Raw genomic sequence first — 22,067 nt, forward strand, 5'->3', positions numbered from 1 at the left:
CAATCACACTATATTTGTATTCTGTGTTCCAAGTTCATAATTCAATCCCCTATTCACGGTACTGTTTGATGGAGATCGTTAATCTGATTAGCTAATTTTTGATCAATTTGTTTCTGGGTATTCCAAAGCTTGGAAGAATTTGTTCGCCACTGGTTAACATAATCAGCAGTTTGAACAGAATAATGTAAAGCAACACCTGTGGATGCTGCTGTGGCTATTACAGCTATAATACCCATAATGACTGCAATACGAGTGAAAATAAATCTTCTTGTTCAAGTAAGCATTCTCCTTAGTATTTTAGTGACAATACAAATGGAAGGGGAAGCTTCTTAAGGTCTATTAAGGGAAACAGGTATCCAAACTCCCTCTCGGACTCTGACAAGCTAGATACTATTATTCTTATCAAATGTAGAATCAATGCAAGTGAAAAAATGACAGCCAAGACATGATATAGTTTGAAAATCAGGTAAAATATTGATTTGTCCTACTGCCAACATAAGAGGTTTAACACAACCCTGTAATGGGGCATCTGATTAGAGGTCAAAGCTACAACAAATTGAAGTTTTTTACTATGGGTTTCTGTTTTATATTTTCCTTTTTGAATCCGTGTTGGGGTTTGAACCATCATTAATTTCTACGGTTCTGGTTGTTCCGAGCCTACTCTTGGATCAATCATTTTAGGGAGTGGAGGAGCCATATCACTGCCTTCCCAGAAGATAGGAAAGTCGGCTTCTATTCTATACTTTTGGGTAGGCACTTTTTCAGAATACTCAATTGGCAAGCTGCACTCTTGACATCCCTTGTGCTGTCCAGTACAATTTACTGCAAATTGCCCCTTAGGGGTCCAGTCAATAATGATTCCATAGGAGTTATTTTGCAGTACTACAGCACTATTTGCAATGCAGTCTTCCCAAGTTAGCACCTCAGCTTCCTTAGAACATACTGTCAATTGTTCTGGGCATTTTTTCTTTCTTGGCCTAAATTGATTAGTAAGACTATTAGCTGTATGATAGGAATTTCCTGAGGATACGACTTTTGTTTTAGATTGAAAACTCCTTACACTAACTATATGAACAGAGGTCTCTGATGCATTATGTGCAGGGACATAAACCCTCCAGCTTTGTTTGTCATAATCTAAACATCCTGCTGCAGGCCCCAGACATATAGGAGGAAAGCAATAACCAATGGACACATTTATTAACATACCTTCCTCCTCTGGATGAGTAGGGCCTTGGTTATCAGTTGTTCCAGGCATCCAAACACTATCATTAACATAAACCTCAAGTGGGGAGTCCAGTCAAGTAACAGGTCTAATCAGTGGAGGGAATGGAATGTAAGCCCAATAAGTATAATTTTGATCAGCCTCAGCTACGGGGAGACTCACCACCAGGATAATTACTGCCATCATAGCTACTAACAGATTGCAGGAGGTCTGTGGCTTGTCCTGAGACTTCAGGTCCTCTTCTGCAAGCTGGGTCAATTTCTTGATCTGCCGCCAGGTAGTTGGAGTTGCCTGGCGAGTCTTGCTGGTCACCTTCTGCTTGGCAGATATCTTCATTTGAGCCATCAGGCGAATTGGGGGTGCAGAGAAGTTCTGAGGTCTTCTCCTCTTCCTTGGATTCTGACTCACGGCACAGCTTAAGATGTCTTGTAGGCACCCACACAGGAAGCTGATTTTCTCCTGGTGAAATACAAGCAAACCCTCTACCCCATGTGATGATTCTCTCCTCTTCCCAGGTCTTTGTTCTGACATCTTTCCACCACACGAGTTTTCCTTCATGGGGATTTATTTTTTGCCCTGTTAGATGCTGCTCTGCTGCAGTTGTAACCTGATCTATGGACAAGTTCAAAAAATTTAAAGTAATAACAGCCAGTTGTAGCTGCATATGGGGAGCGGAGTATTCCCCCTCTTTGCCTTTTGTTTCTGTAATTGGGTTTTTAAAGTTCTATTTGCAAGTTCAACAATGGCCTGTCCTTGAGAATTATAGGGTATATCAGTACTATGTCGCGCACCCCATTGTTGTAAGAACGTTTGTAAAGATTCACTGCAGTAGCCTGGCCCATTGTCTGTTTTAAGTTTCTGTGGAATGCCCATAACAGCAAAACAAGAAAGCAAATGTCTTTTTATATGTGCTGTAGCTTAACCAGTTTGGTGGGTAGCCCATATGAATTTTGAAAATGTATCAACACTTGAACATAAGAAAGTTTACCAAATGTAGGAATGTGGGTAACATCAGTTTGTCAGATTTTGTTAGGTGCCAACCCTCTAGGGGTAACACCAGTTCCTTGAGGTGGTAATTGTAATACTTGGCACTGAGGACAGTGTTGTACAATTATTCTTACTGTTGGTACAAAATATATTACATTGCCCTGTCCTGTGTTTTAGGGTAGCCATCCTGTGCTTGTATACCCAAGGCCAACCACATTCTATCCTCAAAGAAATATATATCTTGTCTCTTACAGTTCTCTTTAGAATTATTAGCAATTTTATGATTACTGAAGTGCTGTGCAATTCTAAATAAGGTCTCAGCTGTGGAGTATAATAGTAAATTGAGACCCCTTCTATAATGGAAAAATAATTGGTTATAACGGTGAGCTGGGACCCCATTACAATATTCTCAAAGTTTCCATTTTAGTGGTAAGTAGTGTCAGACGTCAGTGTTTAGACTATTTCAATGGTTCCAGGACCATCTCAGGAGGCAAATTTGGGCCCATCCTAGTCAGTCCAATGAAGGTCATTTACTCTCTTTTGCTTCTAGCACATGACTCGTGGACATACCCTGGAAATACAGGACACACTGTGGACTCAGAGGACATACCTGAAGCACTGGGAGAAAGAGGTATGGGGACTCAGCTGGGAAGCCTGTTGTGCTGAGCAGGGGTTCAGGGGCTCAGGGGTCTTTCAGAATAACTGGTGACTCTCTGGTTTTGGCCTAGCAGTTTCTTCCAGAATGTCACAGCATGACTCATGTTTTTCGTCTCACTTCAGAGCCTTTGCAAGGTTCAGTATGGTAGCCACCAGGCATACCAAACTGAATATTCCTTCTTTCTTTCTGGAGAAAATGCCTGGTGCAAGTTTTTCTGCCTGACTTTGCCTTTTAGAATTCTGACAATGGAGTAGCTGTTTAACTTTAAATAAATTGAAACAAAATAAAATTTAAAATTCAGAACTGCAATCACACTCATCACATTTCAAGTGCTCAGTAGTCATATGGGGCTAAGGGTCACCGCCGTGGACAGCACAGAACAATCCCCTCCCTGTAGAAAGTTCTATTAGTGCTGCTGGATGATCAGGTGGGCAGGTCCCTTGCACAAGTAAATCTGGACAGCTCCTCCCCTTACTTCCTCTCTTTTCCTCTTTCTCAACATCCTGGCTTAGTATTGTGTGCAAAATCAGAGAGGGGTGCAGGACCCTGATTTTCCAGGTAAGGGAACAGGGGTGTGTGTGGTGGGGGTCGGGACAAATGTGCGATTTTGGTGAGGAGGGACCTGTATCTTAAATCGTCTGGTAAACACGTTTTCAGACTGTATTCTTATTGGTTCCTGTTTCCTGTCTTTGCTAATTTTAGGTTGTAATCTGTTTTGAAGGCTGAGCCCTACAAATTAATGCCTCTTTCAGGGGTTGCTGCTCAGAGGATACTTGTTTTACAAATAAATGTTTCCTTTCACTGGTTGTGGAATGTATATAGAAACTTTGATTCTTCCAGGGATAAAGTTAGGTGAGCGAACAGAATTAGCTCTAGGGGAGCTGGTGGGAAGAAGAACATTGGGATGTGTAAGGCGCACAGCTCCGTATGTGGCCCCACAAAGACTGCACCGAGGTCAGGATTGGAGGCTCTACAGTCGGAGGTCTTGTTACAGGCTTAACAGTATGCTCAGAGATGCCCGTTAGGGAAACTGCCTCCTCAGGGACAGTCCTGGGTTTACTGGGCGTTGAGCTCCCCTTTAGCGGTAGGAGGAGGGAGATGCCACCTGGTGTGACTCTCTGCAGTTCAGGAGAAGCTGGGTTCTGATGGGTGCTTTTTCCTTAGGCAGAGAGAGAACTCAGCCACCTAAGGTCAGCATCTACAGAAGCACAGTCTCCTGGCTTTGCCTCTGAGTTAGGAACAGCAGAGCACATTAAAGAGCCCACGTACTAGAAGGATGATTTGAAGAAACACCCAGAGAATGTCACAAAAATCCAGAATGTCACAGTATTGTTTTCTTGTTGCTGGTGTCCTATCCTCTCTCCTAAAACCAGCCACTAAAGTTGATTTTTAAAAATTCTTTGATTTATCTTCTTTGTTTACAAGAAGCTCTTTCCTATACCCCGTTCTGGAAGGATAAAGAAATAGTCATTCTTTCAAAAGAAATGTCTGGCTTTTCACTGTGTTTCATATTTGTTGACTTCCTATGAGGTGACTCTGTCTTTAACAACTACCATTTTCTGCCTGTTTTGGTCAAAATCTGCTCCAATAAGAGTTCTTCAAATATCTTTTTCCATTGCAAAATGTTTGTAGGTAGCAATGAAATGAAACATTTAAAATTAATGCCATGTTTCTATAACACTACATATTAATTAATAAAGGAAAGGATTGTCATTTTCACAGATCAGATGTGGGCTGGACATAGTGATGAATCAGAGGCAAGAAGCAGGGAGATTATCCATTTATTTATTTAACAAATAATGATTGAGAACCATTCTTTGCCCATTATTGTGCTTGTCCCCAGGGAATAATGAGAAATACAACACATATGTAGTCTTCCCATCACAAAGCTTATAGTATAAGAGAAGACAGTTAAAAAAAAAATCAAAAAATTAACTTCCTAAAGTAATACATGTTCTGTAAGAACCCCCTGGGGTGCAGTGGATCATACCAGAGGGTGTTGCTGGTAGACAGTGGTGTTGGGGAAGACTCTCTATAGAGCCAAGGCCTGCGGGTTGAGCAGGAACAAGCTGAGCACTACGTTGGAGGGTGAGTGCTCCAGAGAGAGAGAATGATAGTGCAAAGGCCTTGAAGGTGGAAGGAACCTAGAAGATTTCCAGGACATTGAGAGTAGTGTGGCTCACACATTGGAGAGAGGAGACAGCTGATCACACAGGGCTTAAGTTATTTTTGAGGACTTAAGTTATTTTTGAAACCAATAGGAAGCCACTAGGAAATTTAAACAAGAAAAAATGTCAAATTTTAGTTTTAAAATAATATCTGGTGGTAGAGTAGAAAAGGGATTTAAGGGAAGACGATCAATTAAAAGCCTGTTAAGTTGCATACAATTGACAGTGGGTTGTATTAGCACAAAGATGGAGAGAAATGGGAGATTTCGAGTTTTTTGGAAGTAAAATCAATAGGATTTGGTGATGGGCTAATGAGAGAGAGAGGATAAAAGAGTTGTGGATGACCCCAAGGTTCTGCAGGAGCCATGGGGCTAGATGGTGGTGCCATCTGCTGAGGGGAGAGCCAGGGAGGCAGACAGGATGTGGAGGTCAGGGCTTAATTTGGGCCAGGTTCTGTTTGAGATGCCCATGAAATAGCCAAATGGAGTGAGATGCAAAATTTGAAACTTTTATAAGCTGAGTGAGATATAAAAGTTTGGAACTCTGAGGAGGTTGTAGGCTACAGACCTCATATAAAGGCATCCAAGCCATGAATCTCTAGGTAGAGGGGGGAAGGGGCCAGAACCAGTGCTGAGGAAGCACTGGAAGCATCTGTGTTTGTGTAAAGAAAAAGGAACAATCTGAAAATGAAACTTAAAAAGAGAGGGTTGAGGAGACTTTTGGGAAATGGAGCAGGAGAAATCAATGTGGCAAGCTCATGGCAAAAAGAAAGTTGTTGACTACAGGCAGTCAGGGATTCTAGTTGCTTCCATTTCCCTAAAATGACCTGGTTATGTTTCTCGATTTACAGGAGTTCAAGCGACAATGGCAGCCCAATTCGGCAGTGTGAGCTTCAACCCCAGCACACCAGGGGCCAGTTATGGTGAGAGGGCATTCAGTGCTCCCCAGTGGGGGTGAAGGATGTGGGGGCAATAGGAGTGGGGTTTCTCCTGCCTTGCCACCCAGTCCCCATTTGAGCAGGAGAAAAATATTTCCGACCTCCTTTCTCATTTTCTCTTCATTTGACCTGCTCTTTCTTTTTTTTTTTTTTTTTTTTTTTAATTTATTTATTATTATTATACTTTAAGTTGTAGGGTACATGTGCATAACGTGCAGGTTTGTTACATATGTATACTTGTGCCATGTTGGTGTGCTGCACCCATCAACTCGTCATTTACATCAGGTATAACTCCCAATGCAATCCCTCCCCCCTCCCCCCTCCCCATGATAGGCCCCGGTGTGTGATGTTCCCCTTCCTGAGTCCAACTGATCTCATTGTTCAGTTCCCACCTATGAGTGAGAACATGCGGTGTTTGGTTTTCTGTTCTTGTGATAGTTTGCTAAGAATGATGGTTTCCAGCTGCATCCATGTCCCTACAAAGGACACAAACTCATCCTTTTTTATGGCTCCATAGTATTCCATGGTGTATATGTGCCACATTTTCTTAATCCAGTCTGTCACTGATGGACATTTGGGTTGATTCCAAGTCTTTGCTCTTGTGAATAGTGCTGCAATAAACATACGTGTGCATGTGTCTCTATAGCAGCATAATTTATAGTCCTTTGGGTATATACCCAGTAATGGGATGGCTGGGTCATATGGTACATCTAGTTCTAGATCCTTGAGGAATCACCATATATGAACAGACATTTCTCAAAAGAAGACATTCATACGCCAACAGACACATGAAAAAATGCTCATCATCACTGGCCATCAGAGAAATGCAAATCAAAACCACAATGAGATACCATCTCACACCAGTTAGAATGGCGATCATTAAAAAGTCAGGAAACAACAGGTGCTGGAGAGGATGTGGAGAAATAGGAACACTTTTACACTGTTGGTGGGATTGTAAACTAGTTCAACCATTATTGACCTGCTCTTTCATCTCTCTTGACCCTCTGCACTTTCTGCCCATGGTGTGGCTGTAGCAGCTAAGCAGAAGAGAGATTAAATATCCTCTGATTGACCCAGGGCTTGGTACAGTTTCTTACCTCTTGCTTCCTACATCATGGACATACCAGAATAGCTGGTTGTAGCCTCTCTGATTGTTTTATGCCCCTTTCTTCAGCCTGGAGGAGGATTGGGAATGAGGAATGCGGGAGTAATTGATCCCTCACCCTGGTCCCTAATTTCCCAGCTCCTAGTAGTCTCACTATAACCAACAAATTAAACTGGCTGGCTCATTCGGTGTATCACATGACCCTCCATTTTCTTCCTTATCCATAGAAATTGACTATATCAGTTGAAATTTTGCTGGTTTAATAAACTATCCCAAAGTTTCATAGCTTAAAACATCAGCCATTTAGTTGGTTCTTAATTCTGTGGATTCACTGTGCCATTCTTGGGTCTGTGCCAGCTTGGCTCTTGCTCATGCATCTGGGGTGAGCTAGTGCCTGAATGGTCTTGGATAGCCTTGTGGACATGTCTGGTAGTTAGCAGGCTCTCAGACAGCAAGGGTAACAGGGATAACTTGGCTTTGTTGTCATCATCAAGAAGGCTAGTCCAGGCTTCCTTATAAGGCAGTTGCAGGAAGAGCAAAAAGAAAAGGCAAGCCACAGTGCATAAGCACTTTTGGGGTCTCTGCTTGCACTAGGCTTTCTACTGTCCTACTGTCCAGAGCAAGTCATAAGGCCCACCCAGATCCAACAGTTGAAGAGACAGATAGCATCTTGATGGGAGGAATTGCAAATCTGCACCCCAGAGGCATGCATCCAGGGATGGGAATAGATTGTGGCTACATTTACAATCTCCTCCATGGATTGTCACCATATGCTGTTAACACTGACTAACTGTTGCAGTGTTGGAGCTGGCCTTTGGTGCTTTGTCATTTTGCCTCCCATGATTCTCCTACTTCCTTCCCTATGGCCAACCAATGCTCTCAGGATATCCTTAGGACAAAGCCTTCCACTGTGATGCTAACTAAATAAAAATGTGAACACCAGCCCACATCTTTCCTTAGATAATCTTAGCCTTCCTGTATCCCGTGTTCTCAGTCGTATCACTTTCGGAAATATGTTTCTTTCATCCCGGGATTCTGGTTATCAAATGTGGGAAACTGTGTTTTAAGAATAATGACAGGTTGTATAACCCACTTCCCTGGCTTCTTAAGGGGAGGAAGAAATGCTTCATTTTGAATATAAATTGGGAAAATAAATCTCCACTACAGATACCCTAAAGTCAAATCTTGGGTTACTCCCTGCACTACCTCATTAGAAACGAATAGCTGGCCAGGCACAGTGGCTCATGCCTGTAATCCCAGCACTTTGGGAGGCTGAGGCGGGTGGATCACCTGAGGTCAGCAGTTTGAGACCAGCCTGAGCAACATGACGAAACCCCATCTCTACTAAAAATACAAAAATTATCTGGGTGTAGTGGTGCATGCCTGTAATCCCAGCTACTTGGGAGGCCGAGGCAGGAGAATCACTTGAACCCAGGAGGCAGAGGTTGCAGTGAGCTAAGATCATGCCACTGCACTTCGGCCTGGGCAACAAGAGTGAAACTCTGTCTCAAAAAGAAAAAAAAGAAAAAATAAAGAAACAAAACAGCTATTATTGGCAGTAACATCAGAAGAAGCCCCCACAGCCAGTAACAGAGAAGGGCACTGGGGGTGAGGACCCTGCAGGGGAATCTATTAGAGGTAGATTCTAACAGCATGGCTTTTTTTTGTTTTTTTGTTTTTTTTCTTGATATCCCAGGGCCTGGAAGGCAAGAGCCCAGAGATTCCCAATTGAGAATTGTGTTAGTGGGTAAAACCGGAGCAGGAAAAAGTGCAACAGGAAACAGCATCCTTGACCAGAAAGTGTTTCATTCTGGCATTGCAGCAAAATCCATTACCAAGAAGTGTGAGAAACGCAGCAGCTCATGGAAGGAAACAGAACTTGTCGTGGTTGACACACCAGGCATTTTCGACACAGAGGTGCACAATGCTGAAACATCCAAGGAGATTGCTCGCTGCATTCTCCTGACCTCCCCAGGGCCTCACGCTCTGCTTCTGGTGGTCCCATTGGGCCGTTACACTAAGGAAGAGCACAAGGCCACACAGAAGATCCTGAACATGTTTGGAGAGAGGGCTAGAAGATTCATGATTCTCGTATTCACCCGGAAAGATGACTTAGATGGCACCAATTTGCATGACTACTTAGGGGAAGCTCCAAGAGACGTTCAAGAGTTGATGGACATTTTTGGTGACCGCTACTGTGCATTCAACAACAGGGCAACAGGCGCTGAGCAGGAGGCCCAGAGGGCACAGTTGCTGGCCCTGATCCAGCGCGTGGTGAGGGAGAACAAGGGAGGCTGCTACACTAATAGGATGTACCAAAGGGCCGAGGAGGAGATCCAGAAGCAAACACAAGCAATACAAGAACACTATAGAGTGGAGCTGGAGAGAGAGAAAGCACGGATAAGAGAGGAGTATGAAGAGAAAATCAGAAAGCTGGAAGATAAGCTGGAGCAGGAAAAGAGAAAGGCGCAAATGGAGAAAAAACTAGCAGAACAGGAGGCTCTCTGTGCTGTAAGGCAGCAAGGGGCAAGAATGGAAGTGGAGAGTCAGGATAGGATACTTGAATTTATCATGAGAGCATTAGAGATTGCTTCCTCTATTTTCTTACAGCTGTTCGCGGAAGACTAAACTTAATGAAAATCTCTTTGTATTTTCTGTATATTCTCTAGCAACCTTGCCCCATACTTACTCATTTAGCATAGTCAGAGTGCTCTAGTTTCTGTCTCTCAGGTGCTCATAACTAAGGACCACCATTGGCCATTAGTAGATATTTGATTGACTTAACAAGAGAGGGACAAATTTTCAATTTGTGAAACTCCAAAGCAGAAAGTATTGGTGCTTACTACCTTGTGAATTCTTCCTTAGTCATGCAGAGAAAATGTATGCAAGAGACCAAAGAAGATGGGTCCAAGCTATATCATGTTACCTCTAATAAAATATTTTCTTCTAGATTCTTTCTATATTAGCAGATAATCTCCCTTTGTAGCTTCCACTCACTTACTCTTGCGTTCAGAGTCACAGTGATCATCTTACCCATGTGGTTTGTTAGAAAGAAAGACCAATTATTTGTTTGCAGTAGGTAATCTTAGAGACGGAGATGATTGTAGAATTATTTCTAGATGAGTGTCAATTTATTTAATTCCATTGTCATATAAGGAGTCAAATTGTTTCTTATCATTTGCTCATTAAAGAACAGAGATGTGTCTGGAAAATCGATCTCTACGAATTCAACTAAATAATGATCCCCAAATGCTGAAAGAGTGAAAGACAGCAATTCAACAGATAACACAGCAATGTTTAGTATATTCAGGTGTATCTGTAGAAACTCTTTGACCAACCTCAATTTAACCAATTTGATGAATACCCGGTTCTCTCCTTTTCTTGAGAAAGATAGTTGAACCTCACCTCCCTCACTCAACACTTTGAATACTAATTGTTTGGCAGGTTATCCCACTTCTGCCTCCACTGCATTGAACTTTTTGCTTATTGTGTTTATAATAAAACTTTTCAATTATCTCATATTTGTGCAGAATTGGAACCTGTTTTGTCTTGGAAAATACTGCCGCTAATTCTAATAATACAGGGATGAATTTTGCTTTATGGTAAAAGTTCAAGATGATTTTGGAGCTAGACTTTGTCTACCCTCATGACATCTCCCCTTCCCCCTTTCCCTAGAAGATTTGAGCCACAATCTCAACCCATTTATCAGCCAAAGACTACAACTTCCTTGGATTTTCATTGTGTGCTGATGGAAATTTTGTGTAACCAAGGTTTCTGAGACCTGTGTAGTTTTGTCGATGCAAAAATTCCCTTTAATATAGAGATAGCAATAGTTGGAGTTCCTATTCCTTTTCTACTTTTCTACTGGGCTCTCCTCACCTAATAATTTCTAGAAATTCCAAAAGCATGTTTTCATGTTCTACCAGTATGTCCTAGAGGTCACATGTGACTTATACCAACTTTCCATGTACCTCCATCTTGAAATTGGCTTCTCCATGCCCTAAATCATTTTGTCCAAAATAGGATATACATTTCTTCCTTATTTCCCCAAAGCACAAATAAGTTTAGACTGTACATTTAATAAAAGTTAGCAAAGGCTCAAAGATAAGAAAAGTACTACACAATGAAATGTGTGATTCCTTTAGAAATAATCACTCAGAGTAAGACAGCTTTTGTCTCTCACTTATTGTATTACAACCGTCTGTAAGCAAATATTTGAACAAAAAGTCACACATACCTCCCAAGAGAAAGTACATTCAGGTTTAATAGGAAAAAGTCTTTAACTGCAGTGGTTATTTTCAGTGTAACACACACGCAATTATCCTTACCCTTGCATTCAGGTTAATGCTGCAGATGAGGCAAAGAAAAAGGTTTTGACTTAAGAAGCAGCAAGCAAATGAGAAGCCAGAGTGAAAAACTGTAAGAAGAGTGTTGCCTCTTTGCCTCCCAGGAGAGAAGGCAGACAGAGGTCCTTGCCAAATACTATGCATTGCGATTAATACAAGAGGAGAGTGAGACATGTTTCCTTCTCTCAAGAGTTTTGAGAGTTCATACCTACTCATGCACTCATTAACACTCATTGACTCCTTATATCTCATGGTTGGTTCTAGAGCAGACACTGAGAATCTAGAGATGACAAAAAGAAGTCCCTTTTGAGATTGGGTTCGTTCATCACAGCATAATGCTTTCGAGAATCATCTGAGTTGCCTGTTCTTTTTTTTTCTGAGTAATATTTTATCATATGGATGTTCCATATTTTGCCTTTCTTTACTTATTCTTGTTCACCTAATTGGTTTCTTTTGTTTGATTGCATTGGCCAATAACTCCATTATAATGTTGAGCAGTAGTGGAGATAACAAACATACTTGCCTTATTCTTGGCAATGCCTCCAGTGTTTCCCAATTAAACAAGTAAGGTTCTGGGTTACAGCAGTATCATTGCTCTGCTTTTCCTCGTCTTTTTTTTTTTTTTTTTAAATTATACTTTAAGTTCTAGGGTACATGTGGATAACGTGCAGGTTTGTTACATATGTATACTTGTGCCATGTAGGCGTGCTGCACCCATCAACTCGTCAGCACCCATCAACTTGTCATTTACATCAGGTATAACTCCCAATGCAATCCCTCTCCGCCCCGCTCCCCATGATAGGCCCCGGTGTGTGATGTTCCCCTTCCCGAGTCCAACTGATCTCATTGTTCAGTTCCCACCTATGAGTGAGAACATGCGGTGTTTGGTTTTCTGTTCTTGCGATAGTTTGCTGAGAATGATGGTTTCCAGCTGCATCCATGTCCCTACAAAGGACACAAACTCATCCATTTTTATGGCTGCATAGTATTCCATGGTGTATATGTGCCACATTTTCTTAATCCAGTCTGTCACTGATGGACATTTGGGTTGATTCCAACTCTTTGCTATTGTGAATAGTGCCGCAATAAACATATGTGTGCATGTGTCTTTATAGCAGCATGATTTATAATCCTTTGGGTATATCCCCAGTAATGGGATGGCTGGGTCATATGGTACATCTAGTTCTAGATCCTTGAGGAATCGCCATACTGTTTTCCATAATGGTTGAACTAGTTTACAATCCCACCAACAGTGTAAAAGTGTTCCTATTTCTCCACATCCTCTCCAGCACCTGTTGTTCCCTGACTTTTTAATGATTGCCATTCTAACTGGTATGAGATGGTATCTCATTGTGGTTTTGATTTGCATTTCTCTGATAGCCAGTGAGGATGAGCATTTTTTCATGTGTCTGTTGGCTGTATGCATGTCTTCTTTTGAGAACTGTCTGTTCATATCCTTTGCCCACTTTTTGATGGGGTTGTTTGTTTTTTTCTTGTAAATTTGTTTGAGTTCTTTGTAGGTTCTGATATTAGCCCTTTGTCAGATGAGTAGATTGCAAAAATTTTCTCCCATTCTGTAGGTTGCCTGTTCACTCTGATGGTAGTTTCTTTTGCTGTGCAGAAGCTCTTTAGTTTAATTAGATCCCATTTGTCAATTTTGGCTTTTGTTGCCATTGCTTTTGGTGATTTAGACATGAATTCCTTGCCCATGCCTGTGTCCTGAATGGTATTACCTAGGTTTTCTTCTAGGGTTTTTATGGTTTTAGGTCTAACATTTAAGTCTCTAATCCATCTTGAATTAATTTTCGTATAAGGAGTAAGTAAAGGATCCAGTTTCAGCTTTCTACTTATGGCTAGCCAATTTTCCCAGCACCATTTATTAAATAGGGAATCCTTTTCCCATTTCTTGTTTTTCTGAGGTTTGTCAAAGATCAGATGGCTGTAGATGTGTGGTATTATTTCTGAGGACTCTGTTCTGTTCCATTGGTCTATATCTCTGTTTTGGTACCAGTACCATGCTGTTTTGGTTACTGTAGCCTTGTAGTATAGTTTGAAGTCAGGTAGCGTGATGCCTCCAGCTTTGTTCTTTTGACTTAGGATTGTCTTGGCAATGCGGGATCTTTTTTGGTTCCATATGAACTTTAAAGCAGTTTTTTCCAATTCTGTGAAGAAACTCATTGGAAGCTTGATGGGGATGGCATTGAATCTATAAATTACCTTGGGCAGCATGGCCATTTTCACAATATTGATTCTTCCTATCCATGAGCATGGTATGTTCTTCCATTTGTTTGTGTCCTCTTTTGTTTCACTGAGCAGTGGCTTGTAGTTCTCCTTGAAGAGGTCCTTTACATCCCTAGTAAGTTGGATTCCTAGGTATTTCGTTCTCTTTGAAGCAATTGTGAATGGAAGTTCATTCATGATTTGGCTCTCTGTTTGTCTGTTACTGGTGTATAAGAATGCTTGTGATTTTTGCACATTAATTTTGTATCCTGAGACTTTGCTGAAGTTTCTTATCAGCTTAAGGAGATTTTGGGCTGAGACAATGGGGTTTTCTAAATATACAATCATGTTATCTGCAAACAGGGACAATTTGACTTCTTCTTTTCCTAACTGAATACCCTTGATTTCTTTCTCTTGCCTGATTGCCCTAGCCAGAACTTCCAACACTATGTTGAATAGGAGTGGTGAGAGAGGGCATCCCTGTCTTGTGTCAGTTTTCAAAGGGAATTTTTCCAGTTTTTGCCCATTCAGTATGATATTGGCTGTGGGTTTGTCATAAATAGCTTTTATTATTTTGAGATACGTTCCATCAATACTGAATTTATTGAGAGTTTTTAGCATGAAGGGCTGTTGAATTTTGTCAAAGGCCTTTTCTGCATCTATTGAGATAATCATGTGGTTTTTGACTTTAGTTCTGTTTATATGCTGGATTACGTTTATTGACTTGCGTATGTTGAACCAGCCTTGCATCCCAGGGATGAAGCCCACTTGATCATGGTGGATAAGCTTTTTGATGTGCTGCTGGATTTGGTTTGCCAGTATTTTATTGAAGATTTTTGCATCAATGTTCATCAGGGATATTTGTCTAAAATTCTCTTTTTTTGTTGTGTCTCTGCCAGGCTTTGGTATCAGGATGATGTTGACCTCATAAAATGAGTTAGGGAGGATTCTCTCTTTTTCTATTGATTGGAATAGTTTCAGAAGGAATGGTACCAGCTCCTCCTTGTACCTCTGGTAGAATTCAGCTGTGAATCCATCTGGTCCTGGACTTTTTTTCGTTGGTAGGCTATTAATTATTGCCTCAATTTCAGAGCCTGTTATTGGTCTATTCAGGAATTCAGCTTCTTCCTGGTTTAGTCTTGGGAGAGTGTAAGTGTCCAGGAAATTATCCATTTCTTCTAGATTTTCTAGTTTATTTGCATAGAGGTGTTTATAGTATTCTCTGATGATAGTTTGTATTTCTGTGGTGTCGGTGGTGATAACCCCTTTATCATTTTTTATTGCATCTATTTGATTCTTCTCTCTTTTCTTCTTTATTAGTCTTGCTAGCGGTCTATCAATTTTGTTGATCTTTTCAAAAAACCAACTCCTGGATTCATTGATTTTTTGGAGGGTTTTTTGTGTCTCTATCTCCTTCAGTTCTGCTCTGATCTTAGTTATTTCTTGCCTTCTGCTAGCTTTCGAATGTGTTTGCTCTTGCTTCTCTAGTTCTTTTAATTGTGATGTTAGAGTGTCAATCTTAGATCTTTCCAGCTTTCTCTTGTGGGCATTTAGTGCTATAAATTTCCCTCTACATACTGCTTTAAATGTATCCCAGAGATTGTGGTATGTTGTATCTTTGTTCTCATTGGTTTCAAAGAGCATTTTTATTTCTGCCTTCATTTCGTTATGTACCCAGTAGTCATTCAGGAGCAGCTTATTCAGTTTCCATGTAGTCGAGCGGTTTTGATTGAGTTTCTTAGTACTGAGTTCTAGTTTGATTGCACTGTGGTCTGAGAGACAGTTTGTTATAATTTCTGTTCTTGTACATTTGCTGAGGAGTGCTTTATTTCCAATTATGTGGTCAATTTTGGAATAAGTGTGATGTGGTGCTGAGTAGAATGTATATTCTGTTGATTTGGGGTGGAGAGTTCTGTAGATGTCTATTAGGTCTGCTTGCTGCAGAGATGAGTTCAATTCCCAGATATCCTTGTTAACTTTCTGTCTCGTTGATCTGTCTAATGTTGACAGTGGGGTGTTGAAGTCTCCCATTATTATTGTATGGGAGTCTAAGTCTCTTTGTAAGTCTTTAAAGACTTGCTTTATGAATCTGGGTGCTCCTGTATTGGGTGCATATATATTTAGGATAGTTAGCTCTTCCTGTTGAATTGATCCCTTTACCATTATGTAATGGCCTTCTTTGTCTCTTTTGATCTTTGATGGTTTAAAGTCTGTTTTATCAGAGACTAGTATTGCAACCCCTGCTTTTTTTTTGTTCTCCATTTGCTTGGTAGACCTTCCTCCATCCCTTTATTTTGAGTCTATGTATGTCTCTGCATGTGAGATGGGTCTCCTGAATACAGCAAACTGATGGGTCTTGACTCTTTATCCAGTTTGCCAGTCTGTGTTTTTTAATTGGAGCATTTAGTCCATTTACATTTAAGGTTAAGATTGTTATGTGTGAACTTGATCCTGCCATTATGATATTAACTGGTTATTTTGCTCGTTAGTTGATGCAGTTTCTTCCTAGCCTCGATGGTCTTTACATTTTGGCATGTTTTTGCAATGGCTGGTACCGGTTGTTCCTTTCCATGTTTAGTGCTTCCTTCAGGGTCTCTTGTAAGGCAGGCCTGGTGGTGACAAAATCTCTAAGCATTTGCTTATCTGTAAAGGATTTTATTTCTCCTTCACTTATGAAACTTAGTTTGGCTGGATATGAAATTCTGGGTTTAAAATTCTTTTCTTTAAGAATGTTGAATATTGGCCCCCACTCTTCTGGTTTGTAGAGTTTCTGCCGAGAGATCTGCTGTTAGTCTGATGGGCTTCCCTTTATGGGTAACCTGACCTTTCTCTGTGGCTGCCCTTAAGATTTTTTCCTTCATTTCAACTTTGGTGAATCTGGCAATTATGTGTCTTGGAGTTGCTCTTCTCGATGAGTATCTTTGTGGCGTTCTCTGTATTTCCTGAATTTGAATGTTGGCCTGCCCTACTAGATTGGGGAAGTTCTCCTGGATGATATCCTGAAGAGTGTTTTCCAACTTGGTTCCATTTTCCCCCTCACTTTCAGGCACCCCAATCAGACGTAGATTTGGTCTTTTTACGTAATCCCATACTTCTTGCAGGCTTTGTTCATTTCTTTTTCTTCTTTTTTCTTTAGGTTTCTCTTCTCGCTTCATTTCATTCATTTGATCCTCAATCGCTGATACTCTTTCTTCCAGTTGATCAAGTCGGTTACTGAAGCTTGTGCATTTGTCACGTATTTCTCGTGTCATGGTTTTCATCTCTGTCCATTCGTTTATGGCCTTCTCTGCATTAATTATTCTAGTTATCAATTCTTCCACTTTTTTTTTCAAGATTTTTAGTTTCTTTGCGCTGGGTATGTAATTCCTCTTTTAGCTCTGAGAAGTTTGATGGACTGGAGACCTCTTCTCTCATCTCGTCAAAGTCATTCTCCTTCCAGCTTTGATCCGTTGCTGCCGATGAGCTGTGTTCCTTTGCAGGGGGCAATGCACTCTTATTTTTTGAATTTCCAGCTTTTCTGCCCTGCTTTTTCCCCATCTTTGTGGTTTTATCTGCCTCTGGTCTTTGATGATGGTGACGTACTGATGGGGTTTTGGTGTGGGTGTCCTTCCTGTTGTTAGTTTTCCTTCTAACAGTCAGGACCCTCAGCTGTAGGTCTGTTGGAGATTGCTTGAGGTCCACTCCAGACCCTGTTTGCCTGGGTATCAGCAGCAGAGGCTGCAGAAGATAGAATATTGCTGAACAGCGAGTGTACCTGTCTGATTCTTGCTATGGAAGCTTCCTCTCAGGGGTGTACTCCACCGTGTGAGGTGTGGGGTGTCGGTCTGCCCCTAGTGGGGGATGTCTCCCAGTTAGGCTATTCAGGTAGCCTGTCCATTCTCAGATCTCAACCTCCGTGTTGGGAGATCCACTGCTCACTTCAAAGCTGTCAGACAGAGTCGTTTGCGTCTGCAGAGGTTTCAGCTGCTTTTTGTTGTTGTTGTTGTTGTTGTTTTTGTTGTTGTTGTTGTCGTTTAGCTGTGCCCTGTCCCCAGAGGTGGAGTCTGTCTTCTGTGTCGCTCGCGCTGGGAGTTGGAGACCAGCTGTTCCTATTCGGCCATCTTGCTCCGCCGCAGTGCTTTTCCTCTTCTTAAGATGGAGAGCTCAGATATTTGATTTTAGAACTCTTTTTTTACTAACGTAAGTCTGTAAAGCTATAAAATTTCTCTCCATTTATATTTGTCCACATTATTATTTGGAGAGGTGGTAAGAGAAAATACTATTTCAGTTATGAAAGCTTTTGTGGGAAAATTGGGGAAAAGACTGGATATTTAAATGTTTGCACAACATGAAAGATCTTCCACTGAGGCATCATTTTGAATGAAACACTTTGAGTTCACTATCAACTCAGCTGGTAGCTACTTGCCTTGTCCCCAGCCACTGAGAGGACAAGGCAAAAGAGACCAGCAAGGAATTCCCCTGCATGGGTCCTTTCTGGCTGCCTCACTGTAAGGGCTCTGAAGAGATGGATTGTGAGCACACCTTCAACAACACAACCACATTGTGAAAGGTTAAGAGTTTTTAGTACTTATATACCCTGGGGAATGTTTTGTCTTAAAATATTTCCAAATTTATGAGAGGTGTTGTAAATTCAGGATAAAATATGAATTCATGGTATAGATGTTTGAAAATCATCTACACTTGTCATCTAAGAATTCTAGCTAGATATTTGACACAAATCCCTTGTAAGCAGTCTCATTTTCATGTTTCATGACCCAGGATTACTGGACCATGCTCTGTTCCACTTTTGGAACCCAGCATGATTTTGCCCTGATTGCTCCCAAAAAGGATTTCATCTTCCTCCACTTATACAGAACATTTGATCAGGAAAACTGAAGCATATGTAGGTATAGGTAGGATAGATTTTCAAATCCAGGAAATTAGAGGCTGGCCCACCCCTTGGAGGGCTGGGAGTGCAGAGTTCTTGGAAGCTTGCTAATGCACAGAGCTGGGTGGTTTCCAGGTGCTCATTTGCTGTGACATGCAGCTAGGTCTGCTCATTGTCTCCCTGCTGTTGCTGCCAGAGAGTGGTCCTTCTTCCTTGTCCACCATCTAAATCTCATGTGAATGTATCACCTTGATTGACTCTCACTTGGACCACACAGTGTAAGAGGTGATGAGAAATATCATTCTAGGCTCCTCCATGATTCAGAAACAACAGATAATGTTGGAGGCCGAAAGATTGAGGGTCATGATCAATTCTGTATACCACTTGGGCTATATGAGTAGGCAGCAAACTGTTTCTCATAAATGCAGAATGTTGGCAGACTGACAAACTGCATATTCCACCCAGAAAGGATATTGAGGGCAGTCACGCCCCAAGCGCAATGTTTCTTGTGATTAGGTACATCTGAAGCTTGTTCGTAATCATATGAACCTGTGATCAATTAAGCAGCTGACCAGTTGTTACCTCCTGCTCCCTGGTCATTCTACCCAATAAATATGAAGGGCAATAGAAGCTCAGGGGCTGCTTTTGCTCACTAGAAGGAGGGAGCGCTATTCTTTTTCTCCAGTTCCCCTTTATTTAAAACAGTTTCTTTTTGTTTTAAGTTTTCATTTCTACATTTGTCCCTTCATTCAGTCTTGTAATGATGGTCTCAAATAGTAACAATAGTGACTGTCATAGTGACAGTCTCAAGTAATAACCATGGCAGTCAGCCACAAGTGGCACCCGAATAGGGACAAACAGGGACAAAAAAGGACTTGAAGTGATCTGAAGAGGCCTGCAGGGACAAATAGAGATAAGTAGGGATAGAGATAAATAGAAATAGAGACAAATAGGGACAAATAGAGACAAATAGAGATAGGTAGGGAAAGATAGGGATAAAAACTAGCAAAGACTAGCAAAAGTTGCTGAGACAGATAGGGTCCTAAAGGAACTTGAATGAGGAAGGTCTGCTGGAACAGAAAAAACTAAAGCTCAGAAAAAATAAAAACCAGACGAACGAGAAACCCTGTTACAAGTCTGCCCGCAGCAACACAAGGTCAGGGCTTTAAAAAGGAACTTGTCAGAGCCCTAGAGGTACAAAAAATGGTACGTTTTTGAATCAGGGTAACATGGGGAAGAATTTGGCTGTTTCTTTTCTCTTTCGTTTGGAGCTTGGTATGTACTATCTTTTTGTTATTTCAGAGTTTGAGAATTTTTTGCCCCACCTACAGCACCTATCGAAAGTAGTGAACAGGAGAGGGAGAATGAAAATTGGCTTATACCGTCTTCTTTTGTGGCTACAGAAAGGCTAACTTTAGCTTTGGTTTTCTTGGATTGTAAACCCACATTGGCACTTGTAAGATGTACAGAGGACTTGGGAGGTTTTCTTGGAGATTGTCGGAATGTGGGAACTGAGCTTCATTGCTCTGCAGTATTGACTCAGGCATTGGCTAATTTGGTAGCTGACAGATCTAAAAGAAGCCAAGGGTCAAGCCCTAACATGGGAAAGTGTGATAAGTGTAGAAAAATTGGATGTTTCAAAAAAGAACACTGCCAGACCTCTGGGCAAAAGGGATCTTGTAACACAGTTCCACTCTTAAGAGAAAAAATGCCAGAACGTGGCCCTCGTTGCAATAAAGGGAATCATTGGGCTAATCAATGCCACTCAAAGTTTCATCAAAATGGCAGCCCCCTGTCGGGAAGCGAGAAGGGGGCCTGGACCCAGGCACCTCAAAAAATGAGGGCATTCCCTGTCCAGGCCACAGCTCCGTTTCAGGGATGGGTTCCCAGAGGCACATTGATTCCCTCTCCCCAGGAACACCGGGAAGCTCAGGATTAGATCTCCCAGTTAGAGAACAGCTTACGTTAATTGGAAGAAACAGACTCATTAAGATTCCCATTGGCATTTGGGGACCTTTGCCAACAGGAAACATGGGATTAATTTTGGGCAAAAGCTGTCTTAACTTACAGGCCTAGGAGTTGTTGATTCGGATTGTGAAGGAGAAATTCAAGCAGTGGTAATGTCACAAGATCTTTGGGTTTTTGAACTGGGAGGATATATTGCTCAACTGTTGCTTATTTCTTGTAAATTGTACCCCTCTCTACATAAGAAGAAGTGAGATCAGGGATTTGGAAGTGCAACTAGGAGAGAGACTTATCTATCACAACCCATGGCATCTGATAGACCCACCTGTACAGTGCAAATCAAAGGCAAGAAGTTTTATGGGCTTATGGATACAGGAGCTGATGTGTCAGTGTGTCAGTAATATCTAAAAATAATTGGCCCCTATCTTGGCCCCTAAAACTATCTTCTACATCCCTAGTTAGGAGTAGGAACAGCTCAAAGTGTTCAACAGAGTGCTAAGATTCTCTCCTGTCTCAGACTGGATGGGCAATCGTGTTTTGTGTCTCAAGGTTTAGAGAAGTCTTTTGTCCTTCCCCCCGAACCCATTGGGGGTGGAGGGCAGGAGAGGGAGGATGAGAATTGGCCTGTACCACCGCTTGCAGTAGTAGAAACACCTCTACTGTCTTCTGAAGCAGAAACAGAGACACTAATAGTTCGGCAGGAATATCATCACCCCTATTCAGCCTGAAGAAGTTACAGCCTGAAGACAGATCTTTATCCCTCTGCAACCCTTAGGATTAACAGTCATCTTGGAAAGGGGGAGATACGTCAGAGGCGTTTGAACCAGGGCCGTTTAACTTGTTTCTGGGACTTCAACAAGCTGTTCACTCTCATGCTGCTCCTTTTCATGTTTCTCATGTTCACCCTCGTACACAGCTCCCTGTGCTGCTGTCTTTGGGTGGTGATGGAACGAGAGACTGGATAAGGATAAACCTCGATTTGCTTTCTCTGTGCCTTCTGTTAATCAGAAAGAGCCTGCCTCTCATTATCAATGGAAAGTTTTACCCCATGCTAATTAATTAAGGAGGCAGAAGTTGAGTTACAGCTTGTGGCGCCGACGCTTCAGCAATGGCATGCCTCCCAGCTATAGCCGCAAAAGCTTTTTGCTTCTGTTTTGCTAGATTTACTAACGTGGGGATGAGGGTATGCTTGTGTTTTCACAGAAAATGAACAAACCGTGTGGGTGCCCTCAAGGTGTGTAGGACCATGGAACAGGAGACTGGAGGGACCCATGGATCCCAGCCACAGGCCTGGTTCCCCCAGTGCGAGTCATGAGCCAGTTGAATCTGAATGTGAAGATGGAATGAACCACCAACCGGCAATTGAAGGCTGCACGTTTTGCAATTGCCCTATTCAATTAATTCAAAAACAAAAAGGGAGAAATGTTGGAGGCCAAAAGATTGAGGGTCATGGTCAATTCAGTATACCACTAGAGGCTATATGAGTAGGCAGCAAACTGTTTCTCAAATGCAGAATGTTGGCAGACCAACAAACTGCGTCTTCCACCCAAAAGGGATACTGAGGGCAGTGACGCCCAAGTGCAGTGTTTCTT

General features: G+C 41.7%; 1 protein-coding gene across 1 annotated transcript; it reads left to right on the forward strand.

Annotated features, from left to right (window-relative positions):
- Nucleotides 1-3,377: 3,377 nt before the first annotated feature.
- GIMAP4 (GTPase, IMAP family member 4) lies at nucleotides 3,378-10,596 on the forward strand. Its single transcript, XM_015447316.3, has 3 exons — nucleotides 3,378-3,425; nucleotides 5,886-5,957; nucleotides 8,774-10,596. Exons 2-3 carry the CDS (start codon nucleotides 5,900-5,902, stop codon nucleotides 9,703-9,705), a joined length of 990 nt encoding a protein of 329 aa, XP_015302802.3. The 5' UTR covers nucleotides 3,378-3,425; nucleotides 5,886-5,899; the 3' UTR covers nucleotides 9,706-10,596.
- The last annotated feature ends 11,471 nt before the right edge of the window (nucleotides 10,597-22,067 follow it).

The sequence above is a fragment of the Macaca fascicularis genome, chromosome 3 (assembly GCF_037993035.2).
Source record: "Macaca fascicularis isolate 582-1 chromosome 3, T2T-MFA8v1.1".
NCBI classification, from domain to species: Eukaryota; Metazoa; Chordata; class Mammalia; order Primates; family Cercopithecidae; genus Macaca; species Macaca fascicularis.